The sequence below is a fragment of the Marmota flaviventris genome, chromosome 8, assembly GCF_047511675.1.
Source record: "Marmota flaviventris isolate mMarFla1 chromosome 8, mMarFla1.hap1, whole genome shotgun sequence".
Classification (NCBI taxonomy): domain Eukaryota; kingdom Metazoa; phylum Chordata; class Mammalia; order Rodentia; family Sciuridae; genus Marmota; species Marmota flaviventris.
The window spans coordinates 98,851,494-98,864,039 of NC_092505.1; the positions used below are offsets into that span (position 1 = coordinate 98,851,494).

A 12,546-nucleotide genomic window follows, 5' to 3' on the forward strand; every position below is an offset into this window, starting at 1 on the left:
TATTGAAGCTCAGAAGCACTACTTAGCTGACTGCAATCTCCACGTCAACATCGGTAAAATGACAATCATAATATTATTTTGCAGAGTTTTTGGTGAAAAAATTTTTTTGTAAAATTTTAAAATAACCAATGTAAAGGGCTGTTACTCAATAAATATATATGTCTAACTCAATTCCACATCAATTATAACCTTCTGTGTGAATCCTGACATACCCCTCTCACCTCCACTTCCTACATCCCCATCTCCCACTTCAGTAAGTGTATTTTTGGGTTTTCTTTTCTGTGTACCTGCAGCACCCAAGGGTGGATACCTTTACACTTGCAACATTGCTTGGAATTGACATGTTTCTTGCTTGTGTCTCCATCTAGATCAGTAGTTATGATCTCAGCCTGCACATTGAAATAACCCAGGGAGTGCTAAAAAATAAATGGTTGCAATGTTAATCAAGACTTAAGCAGAAAAAAAAATTTTGTTTTCTCTAAGTCTAGCTATTGCTTTAGACAACTTCGTACCTACACATTTATGTGTTTGTCATTTTTTCTTTTTATTATTTGGGTTTCGAAAGCTATATTAGCTAGGAGGTTTTAACCAATAAATCTACTTAAAAAGGTGCCTAAATACTTAGACCTGAAATTAGCCGTCTACTTGCTACTATAAAATGTCTTATTTTGGACTACTGTATATAATCCTGTTTTGCACTCCTTTTGAAATATATATGCAGATTTATATTTAACTTGTGATGTTTATTTTTAGTAAACAACAATAATTGTGTTTAGCCGTAAATATATGTATATATACTGCCTTGAGAAAAAAAAATCAAGGGACTCGTGGCATAAAAAGCAATAGCTCTTGTAATTTGTTGAAATTAACTTTTTCCCAGAATAGCTGGAAGTACTATTCAGAATGCTAAATGGAAGCTGATACATAATAAAATGTTTCCTTTCACGTAGTAAATAGTGTCAGTGCACCATAACTGGTAAAATCAGCTTTCTTATCTAAATGTAAAAGATTTATAAGTTTATTTGTGGTAGGGTTTGATTTCTGGATGGCCTCTAGACACTACACTGAGTCGTGGGTAAAGGAAGCAGATTCCTATCTTCTCCGATAAAAAGGATCATGACTTCATTACCTCAGTAGTGGCTTAGAAATTGAAATGCTATCAGCTTAACATAAAGAAAGAAAATGCATTACAAAAATGTCTCTAACTGTTGGGGGATCTTGGTAGTGGAAATGCATTGGCTAGATATTTTTTATTGAGATAAAATATGGTTGGCCCTGGGTCTATATTTAATGCCCATACAATGTTATTTTCTCTTAGGTAATCAGCTCTGATGCGGGATCTACTGTTTCCTTCTGGATGATAGACACTGGGCAGAAAATCAAACAGTTTACTGGTTGCCATGGCAATGAAGAAATCAGCACTATGGCCCTCGATGCAAATGAGACACGGCTTTTGACTGGCAGCACAGATGGTACTGTAAAGGTGCGAACCCAAGGATGCTTTTTCTATCCAGATATGAGAAGGCTAAAATTCTGTGAGAGGAGATGCAGCTACAAATTCACTCGTTTTTGCCTTTTTGGCCCTGCAAGAAGAACCATGGGACAAGATGAGAGCTAAATAACTTAAAACTATCTCACAGAAAAGCTGCTAGGAAAATAAACCTCTGTGGAAAAATGAATAAATGACTTTTCTGAATAAATTATTTAGAATAAAGACACAACTTGGCTTGCTTATTTCAAAAAGCCTTTTTCAGTGTACTGGATAAGGGACTACTTTGGGGAATAAGAGACCTGAATAATTTTCACATGCTTCAGCTAATGTCTCTAGGCTTCTTTTTCCTAAGTTTATAAAATAAGAAATTAGGGCAACTTAAGTAAACTTTAAAAAATGGCACAGATGCAGATTTTTTCAGAAAATAAGTATATAAAGTGATTCTACTTAATAATTTACATTTTTGTTTTATAAAAAAAGGGAGAGTAGAAAAGGATAGTAGAAAAAAAAAATCATCATCTCATTTAGTATCCATCCTAAACTGACACTATTTTATTGCTTACAATTTTCTTATTTGTAACTGCTATTCATTTATTTTGGGAGGAAGGTGATATTTTACTTTGCAAAATGATCTTATTTTTGTGCAAAGCTAGATGCTTGGTATGTTAAATCATGCCCATCAGTGACTCTTCTCTGCTTTCTTCAGCACAGAGAATCATGCTGGTGTGAGTGGAAATGGCTTGTCACACTTAGAGGAAACAGAAGGCAGTTTCTTGAATAAATACTGAATGGTCCTCAAACCATAATAACTAGGGGTCAGAAAGATTGTAGACCACCTCCCATGGCAGTCTATGAAAGGGATGCCATGATAGGTGTGTGACACATTCAGATAAGCTGTTGGGCAGGGTCACTAGAGCCTGTTGGATATGTAGTTAGAATATCCCAGAAATAATGGGGATTCCAGGCTGGCAACCATTACTATGGTGGCTTCAGGGGGAGAATCTCTAGAAAATCAGCAGAACTTGGTTCTGGAAAGGATAAAGGAATAAGCAAGAACTGGGAACTTGGGTTTAAGGAAAGACAGTAAGATTGCAGGAGATGGTAAGATGTACAATGGTACCAAACAATCCCAATCCCAATAATTTAGGTGAAATAAAACAGAAATAAATGGAACTGGAGTGTTAGATTGTGGTGTAGGCAAAATGGTCTTAGCAATTTCTCATTTTCAGTCCTGTGGTATGAGATTGAACTCAATAAGGATGCAAGTAGATTAGGTCCCATATACCCTTATCTTGGAAAGTAACTGACTATTGTCTAGGGTAAGGCAGAACTTGTAGATGCAGATAAAATTATCCCAGATAATTAGTAGGACCTGGGACATACAGATCTTTGCAATATTTACTTGTGTGAATTATTTTAGTCATGTTTAGAGAAAAAGAAAATAACATGGGTAAAGAGTAGGTATGCCTCTCAATTCTCTGCAGAAGCCTTGACATCTTAGAGATTAATGTGAATTTAGTAATATAATCACTGCTTTTGAAGGTGCATTTATCTTTATCACCATAGCAAAACAGAGTTCTTAAATCTGGCTATCTCTGCACGGGTCATAAAAATCAGGGTTAAGCTGGTCTGGCCGAATTCTATGAAGAAACAAGAGTCAATGACATTTTCCAATCCCATTTTTAATTTAGAATATAAACTCAGTACCTATGTAATCAAAGATATAAAATTAATGTCCTATATATCATAGTTTTGAAGGAACTGTTTTTAAGTTAATTAATATGTTAAGTAATTAAATGTATGTACAATATTTTTTTTGAAATATAGAAGAGATGTGTAGTGGAAAGAAAGTCTTTTTTTTCCTTCCTATTCCCAGCTCCTTTCCTGAGGCTACCACTGTTATTGGTTTCTTGTGCATTTTTCTAGCCTATGAGCACTGTTTGTTTCTTAATGATAACCTACAATGCACACTGTTCTGCATTTTGCATTTTTCTGTCTTGGACACTTGTTAATATAAATGTGTAGAATAATAATGTTAACTGATTTTCACTGTATGCTTACTATGAATGAGGCATGGTTGCAAGCATTTCATAAGCACACACACACAGCTTAATTGTTATTGTTATTGACATCTTAGAGGTTAATGTGAATTTAGTAATGTAATCACCAATATATTAGAAATCATTGTTATTATCCCAATTTCACAGATGAAGAAACTAGAGCTCCAAGATATAAAGCAACTTACGCAAGGCACCATAACTGACTGAGTTTTGGAAGAGTCTAGAAGCAAGGAAACAATTCCTTTTTATCCTTCTTTTCTTCCTTCCTTCCTTTTTTGATGCTGGGGATGGGCCTTGCACATGAGCTCTACCACTGAGCTATACCCCCAACCTCAATCATCCTTCTTAATGGTTACAATGTATGCCAGTACATAGATATTTCATATTCTGATCATTTAGTCACTAATGAGCAATTAGGTTGATTCAAATTTTTAGATTTTGTAAACAATGCTGCAAGACAGGTTTGAAAATATGTCATCCCACACAAATTACTGTATCTGTGGGATGATTTCTTAGAAGTTAAAATTTTTAATTAAAGCGTATATGCATTTTAATTTTGAGACATACTGTCAACTTGCTCTCTTGCTTAACTGCTAGTACAGAACCCAGGGAAACACTTTATTTTATTAACCTAATATAGATGAAAAGCTGGATTAAAAAAAGATGTAAAAGGCTAGGGATACAGGAAGGGGTATGGAGGATCCATGATACCCACCTCTGGGTGTGTGGTGCTCTGGGCACATCTGCATGCTCAGCTACCTGCAATAGAAGCTCCCTGATCCCTGCCCTTGGATTTTTTGTTATGTGGGCATGATCAGTTACATTACAGGTCACTAGTGATCTACTGAGTTTCCAGTCCCTCTCCCTAAGAAGTATTTGGGGCTCAAAGTCCATACCCTCTAATGTTTTTGTCTTTCTTGTGGTCAGCTTCCAAATGCTATGCAGGGAACCCAATTGCTGGTCATTTTGTTAGCATGCTACAGACACTCCTGTCACTCTGAGATCTCAAAGTTTTTTTATTTTATTTTACTTTATGTTTTTAACCAAAGAAGGGATAGAAGACTATATATCTTATATTGTGATCTGTGTTGATAGGTCATCACTTTATACAGTCTTAGGGAGGAAGGTCTGGGAAGGCCAGAGTGAGTGAATATATAATATGATATAGCATATATGAGATAGTATATATTACATAGACATTATATTTCACAAATAAATATGTATACACATACACACATATATTTCACAAGGTCATAAAGTGATAAACACAATGGTTAAATCAAATTAGAGGATTTTATTTAATTATTACATAGCCTTACAACTCTAGCTCAGAATGTGAATATGAAGATTTAAAATAATTCTATTATACTGTGTTGTTTTAGTTATTGAAGATAATTTAATTTCCTGCCTCAAAGGTGGTTTTTGATTTTTCTTTGAAGGTATGGGACTTCAATGGCTATTGTCACCACACTCTAAATGTTGGGAAAGATGGAGCTGTGGATATTTCACAGATCCTGGTTCTTAAGAAGACAATACTGATAACAGGCTGGGAAAGGTATGGTATGCTTCGTGCAGCTCTGTAGGAAGGTAGGATGGGAATGTTTATATTTTAATCAAAATCTAAAAGGAGAACAACATAGAAATCTTGGCTAATTTTAAGTCATTGATGTGGATCCAGGTGATTGAAATTCTTTGGAATTGACTGAGCATTTGGTAAATAAAATATACTAAGTTCACATAGGTTGAGTAGTAATGATAAGTGTTACAGGGCTTACTTCTGGCTTCAGGATTTTGACTTTTTCTTTAAAAATTCCAGATATGAATGTAATAGTGATTCCTGAGCTCCAAAAGTTTTCCAAATTTTAACATTAATAAATTCTTTTTTTCCATAGTTTTCATTGGTGCATTATAATTACACATAATGGGGCTGGGGTGGCAGCTCAGTGGTAGAGCGCTTGCCTATCATGTGTGAGGCACTGGATTCAATCCTCAGCACCATATAAAAAAGTAATAAATAAAATAAAGGTATTGTGTCCATCTACAACTAAAAAAATTTAAAAAATTATACATAATGGTGAGATTTGTTGTCACATAGTCATACATTGCTAAAGTCAATATATAATGTATGGGTTACATTATTCTAACTATAAAGGGCACTCCTTCTTCCCTCTCTAGTTACCTATGTTGAGTTGCAGGGCAGGACAGACTTAGCCCAGAGACTTCTGTGTTGGCCTGGTTCATATCACTGCAGAACAGGGCCTTGCATGGCCCACTTACTCTTCTTGTGGAATATGTCTTCCATTTCATTACAAGGAAAATTACTTTTATTTCCTTTTTTTTCCTGAGAGAACAAAAGGATCATAAACAGGCCTTTTTCTATGGCATTGTATAAGCACTAGGAAAATTAAAGTGTGATATGTTTTGAAAAGATATTGTCCATAAATTCAATAGTTCACAAAATATTGCTCTAACAGGCATTTTGCCCAATGTTATTCATTGTAGAATTATGTTGTTAATGGTCTGAATCTAGGAGTAAGTCAGATTTTATACCTAGAAAACCAGCAGTGTATATTTTTTTCTAGGGCAAATGAGCAAACACTTGAGTAGCAAACATAGTCTCACACTGCTTCATTTTCAGGGTATTTTGATAATAAGAAAAGAAAGTATAGTACAGATTATTCTACTTGATATTAAGAACTAGTTTAATAATCCTTACCTTTGAAGGACAGGCTTTTACACATCCCTGGGAGCAACCATGATCCATTATCAACCACTCCAACACTCTATGGCCTAAAGACCTCTCTAATTAGGCCGAGGCAATGAATAAGTTTAATTCTCTAACACCACAGCAGGATATTTGGTGGTATCAAGCTGACCCAATTTAAATTTTGAACATAACAAAAGGACATTTAAAAACCTAATCAGTGTAAATCAAAACTAAGAGATGCTATTTAATTTTTTTTGTTCTTTTAAAGTGTTTTTATTTTATTTAATTTATATACCATGCAATTTCCTTGTTACAATGAATTTTTTTTTGATACATTGAGAGATCATTTTCTTTATTTTTGTTGCTAGCCATAGTTAGAAATTAGCATCAAATAGCTTTAAAAAATTCCTTACAAGGGAAGATTTAAAAGATTATATGAGGTTAACGAGGGCGGTTTAAAGAAAAATCTGGTATTCTGATCCATGTTGGTGGGTCACCACTATGGTCTTAGGGAGGAGATTTGGGAAGAAGGGGGAGGAGAGTAAAAAAAGACTTGTCACTCCTTCATGGTCTTCCAACTTTTCCATCCTCCTTAAGGTTGTCAACTTTTGGATCCCTTTGTTGGAATTAAAAATTGAATCAATACATTATCACTCTTATTATTTCACTTTTATATTGGTAGACTCAAAAATTTATATTTCCTGAGTCAGAGGTGTTATGTTAGAATGGATTTTGTAGGATCTAAGACAGGATCCTTTTTACCAGGAGGCTCTTAACAAAAGAAGCAAGAGGGCAAACACTGTTTGGTTATAGTTGGGGAAATATGGACTATTAAGCCAGCTCCTTAACAGTGATTAGCGAAGAAATGACTAGAAGATTGACAGTCAGCTTATTAAGCTTTCTGTAAAGCCCAGGGAGAGCCTGTTAGGTTAAGCTGTAGCTTTAACTTTAGGTTCTATCTAAATACAGAGATTGGTTTGATAATTTTGCCCAGGATGGAAAAGAAATTACATTCATTGAGCGAGGAACCTAAAGATACCATTTAATTTATTTTTAGTGCCGTGAAGCAGTAAGCACTTTATACACATTATCTAATTTAATCCTCATCTTTATCTTAGAAGGTAGGTGATATTCTATAGATACCTTGAATATCTGTCTTCAGCTCTTATTTCTCTAAGCTCCCTTTTTTATTTGCTTGCTGGATGTGTCTGACTGTTTCTTCAAATCCAACATGATCTAAAGTGTCTTTTTTTGTCTTAGATTTGGAGCTTCAGTTAATGAAAAGGGATCTGGACTTGTGCCTTATTCTCCCTTTCAACTTAACCTCATAAATAGTAGTCACTAAGTCTTGCCTATTTTTTTTAAATATTTTTTTTAGTTGTTGATAGATGTTTATTTTATTTATTTGTATGCGGTGCTGAGAATCCAACCCAGTGCCTCATACATGCTAAGCAAGTGTACTACCTCTGAGCCACAGCTGCAACCCCAAGTCTTACCTATCTTACCTACTAAATGTTTCTTTAACTGCTCCCGTAAGTACCACAGCTGTACCACTCAAAGCATCATTTCTTACTTGGATGGCTTGTACAGCTTTATAATTTGTCCTTTCCTCCAGTGATGTCTACTTCTCACTCCTTAAGTAGATTCGGTACACTTAGGCAACAATGATTTCTTTTACAATGAATTCTATCTATGTTACTCCCTTGTTTAAAACTTTTCAGAATGTCTACAAAATAAATCTAACCTCTGTCTGGCCTGGACTTATTCTTTATTCTCTAGTTCCATTTTTACACATCCTTGTGTCTATTCTAAACTTCATCAGATAAAAACCTGGGTAGGGTTGTTCCCATACAAAGTATCGCATTTCACATCCCTCTGCCTTTATCTCTTCTCCTTATCAAGAAATTCCTCTTCCATTTTTTTTTTTTCATGTGGCTGACATTTATTCCTCTTTCAAGGCTTGTTAAGATACCTTCACCACCAGGATATTCCCTTTAACTTCCAAGATAAAAATATATCCTCTATGTGTCTATTTAACTTAGGGAAAAATATTATTAGATACATAATTTTGTTTTTTATTGGTGAATTATAAATTATACATGATTAAAAAAAACTCAAATGATTGAGTAGTTTGGTTTTTTTTCAAGCAAAGGTTATCAATTGGTTTTGTGCATATGAAAAAACACAAAAAATGTTATTTATCAGCTTAGCAAGATCTCAGATGTTTCACTTAGTATATTTTTTCCCCAATAGATATTTTAAAAACTTCATCCTGGTGGAAGACATTGAGTTAGGAACTATAGTATACAGAATATGAAAAATCATGATTCCTGCTGTCAAGAGCATCACTTTCTGGAGAGTCAACATGTACAAGGCAGGATATGTTAAATGTCATTGTAAAATAGTACTAAGAAAAAATGAATTAGAGAGCCCATGTTGTTTATTTAGAAATACAGTCATCAGAATTTATATGTCCAAAAAAATCTCAAAATTCAGAACTTCTAAAAATATATTTTCTATTTTTAAAGCAAAAATACTTAGAGAAAAAGTTGTAAATTGATATAGGGTCAATTAAAGATATCTCCTTGAATCCTTGGCCACATTTATGTTGTTAACATTAAATGAAAAGATGATCAATTATCTTTGCATTTGTTTAAAGTAGACATGTAATATGTATACCTATAGTAAAATCAAATAAATATTTTGATTTTTAAAAGATTTAACCTGCTCTAAAATTCAGTGATTTAATACTAACAACTCATTAAAAGATATACTTAGTTTTCCTTCTTTATTTATCTCCTTTGTGTAAAGGAAAAATCTCCATGTTTTCTCCCCAGCCTCTCCAAGTTATAATTGAAAATGATATATATCTATGGCAACAAGGTTGATGTTTTGATATTTGCATACATCGTTAAATGATTAATTCAAGATAATTACTATACTCTTCATGTTAAATAAATATCATATATTTGTGAGAGAAATCTTTGCTCATAAATATCTTAAACTCCTTAAAAATTTAGATATATGAAAACACTAAAAAGAGAATTTCTCATGTAACTTAAAATTTAAAATTATTCTGAAAATATTATTGACAATAACATCCTTCTTAGAGTTCTGTAAATAATAAGTGCTCAGAAAATAGGTATTGATATAGCTATTTATCAAGCCTCTGTCTTGACAATAATCAGACTGCGTATGCAGTTTTCATATATGATGTCAGGGATTAAAGTAGTTCATTACAGGTTTAATTTGATTTTAAAAGTGTTTTCTAAGGTAAATGACATTAAAGATTTGAAGTTACCTAGGAACAAAATTTAACTTATTCATTACAAGATATTAAATTCTTAATAATTGCCTTACTAAGAAACTATAATCCCATATGACTCAATTAATTTCTATTATTAGGCTAAGAATCAGAATGGAAAGTTCCAAAGTTGTAACTTATTCTACATTAGCCATGCTGGAGCTAAGGAGAGAGAAATTCACAAATAATCCTTAAATCAAATTTTGTGATTATTCCAGTGTCCAAAATTTGATTCCACACATTTTAGGAAGAAGAAAATGGAAAGGAATCCAGATGAATTGATTCATGAGGAATTTATTCTCTGTCCTTTGAAATATTCTTTAAGCCTAAAAAGCTATGCATCAAAAGATAGCTATTAACAAGACTTATGATAATTGTACTAATAACACATGAACAATTAACCTCCAAAGAAATAAATAATTGATTGCATTCTTGTGAACTCTTAATTACTACATGGTTAGGATTCAGTCTAAACATTATTTTCAGGGCTAGGAGTATAGCTCGGTGGTAGAGTGGGTGTTTAGCATGCTCAAGGCTCCGGGTTCAATCCCAAGCACTCACACACACACCAAAAAAAAAAAGTTATTTTCTTAACTTTTCATCCTAGAAAAAAGTTTGTTTGTTTGTTGTAATCATTTCTTCTTCTTCTTTGCACTTGACAGGAAAACTAATTTTGTTCTCACAGAATTGTCCATCATATCAGAATTCTGAATTAGATTATGCATTCCTATTCACAAGATGATGAAATGGCTCTATAGGAATGCTCTCAGGATTTCAGATGTGAGGTGTGTGAGGGAGCTGGTAAACTCCTCATACCAAAGGGAACAAGACTCTCAGACTCTGAAAGTGGCCTAAAAATTGGCTCATTCTGCACTTTAATTTTACTCTTGGCAAAAGTACAAATTTAAAAAAAAAAATTCTTAGAAATCGAAAAAATGAGAACCACAGTGTGGATTCTTAAGGTATTTTCAGGACAACTGTCATTTCAAATCAAAGTTTCAGGTTAGGCTTTAAGGGAGAGGTGTCAGGTAATTAGTTTTTCAGTATCTTGACACATAAAGTCAAATACCAGAAGGGCTACTTTTTACACCATCACATGAAATGCGTTTTGTTCCTTTGGGGGTGTTTCCTGAATATAGTTAGTATAGATCTTTAATATGACTCTCTTGGTAAAAAGACATTTGACTCTGATTTCTGGCCTAGAGATAAAGGTGTAGGATTGAAATCTTTCGTCTCATTCTCACCCCACACTCTCCATCCTCAAAGGAAACTCTTCTCAGCCAAACTTACCAGCAGCTATTCTAGGATACCCTATTAAAGTATAATTTTACTTAAAATTATCTTAGCTATAATATCTGATTAAATCTTAACAATATTATTCAAGTAATATTAATATTAAAATTGTTAATTAATTTTAAAAAAGAAAATATTTTTTATATTGATACAGGCTGAGAGACCCAAGGGAGAGTCTTGAGATAGGGTAGTCAGGAAAGTATTACCTGAGGATATGACATTTAAGCAGATAATTTTTCCTTTCTCCTTTGTCAGATATTTATTGAACACTCCACATATGTGAATCACTATCTTGGCTACTGTGGTTTAGAGAATAAAACAAAATCCCAATTTCTAAGAACTTACAATCTATCATCTAGTTGAAATAATGTAAGAGTAAATATTGTGAGTGAAATGTGAATGATGTAAGAGGTCAGAAGAAAGAACTTTTTCTTTAAATCTTAGTTATTACAGAAGAATACTAGAGAAAGATAGGACTTAGAGAATAGTGTGTGGATGGGTAGATGTGGGATCTATGTGGATGAAAATCCACAGGGGGATAGAAGAGTATACCATGAGTAAAAACACAGTACCAGAAACATAAAGGGTGCTTAGAGAACAATAATATGGTTTGGGGGGCTGGGGTTGTAGCCCAGTGGTAGAGCATTTGCCTTGCAAGTGTGAGGCACTGGGTTTGATCCTCAGCACCACATAAAAATAAATGAATAAAATAAAGATATTGTGTCTATCTACAACTAAAAAAAAATTAATTAAAAAATATGGTTTGGGTTGGACAAGAAACTGTACTGCAGAAACTTAGCCCCTAAATACCCCCAACAGTTCAAAACATCTCTTGAAAGAAAGAAATTGATTTGAATTTGACTTCTGTCTTAAAAATGTAGACAAACTTTGGATTTTATTGCATGATTTAATCTATCTTTTTAAAAAATGGAAACAATATTTTCTACAACACTGTATAAGACACAATTATGCCATATTTACCCTATGGCTTCTAGGGTCACTGCGAAGTAGTTAGTTGGATATTCACATATAATGTTGAAAAGGAAGAATAGAAGAACTGATAGATAATTCTAAAGAAGTAGAGAGGACCTATATATTATTGGATCTTGAAAAACAGGTCCACGTTTGAATTTTGTCATGTAGGAAATGAAAAACTAGTAAATATTCTTAAACAAGGCAATTAGCCTCATCTTTATCATATTTCCTCTACCTAGACTGCTTTCCTCTTTAAAGTCCTACACATCTTTTATGGCCCATTTTAAATATCAGGCCTTAACTAGGCCCTTTGTGACTTGTACTCAGGAATCTCAAATCATTTGATTAGTATTTCCTTACTACTTACCACCTTTCACATTGCATTTTAGTTAAGTTTATGCTCACAGCTTATTATGGTTTGGATATGAGGTGTTCCCTGAAAGGTCATGCATGAGAATGCAGGAATGTTTAAAGGTGAAATAATTATGAGAGCTATAACCTAATCAGTGGATTAATCCATTTGCTAATGGATTAATCCATTTCAAAGGACTGCTATACTGGGTGGTAACTGTAGGCAGGTAGGATGTGGCTGGGGGCAGTAGGTCCCTGGGTTGATGCCTTTGAAGTTTATATTTTGTCTCTGGTGCCTTAATTTCTCTCTCTGTTCCCTGGCTGCTCTGAGCTGAGCAAGGGCATTTCCTCTTCCATGCCCTTC

General features: G+C 33.8%; 1 protein-coding gene and 1 non-coding gene across 2 annotated transcripts in view; one reads left to right on the forward strand and one right to left on the reverse strand.

Annotated features, from left to right (window-relative positions):
• Wdr49 (WD repeat domain 49) overlaps positions 1-12,546 on the forward strand; it is a 135,682-nt gene that overhangs the window by 75,707 nt on the left and 47,429 nt on the right. Inside the window, exons 9-10 of the mRNA XM_027942149.2 lie at positions 1,319-1,483; positions 4,992-5,107. Coding sequence (XP_027797950.2) covers positions 1,319-1,483; positions 4,992-5,107 — 281 coding nt within the window. The remainder of the gene's footprint in view (positions 1-1,318; positions 1,484-4,991; positions 5,108-12,546) is intronic.
• LOC114098121 (small nucleolar RNA SNORD60) lies at positions 9,423-9,504 on the reverse strand. The gene has a single exon (XR_003583684.1). It is a non-coding gene; the product is annotated as a small nucleolar RNA SNORD60 (small nucleolar RNA).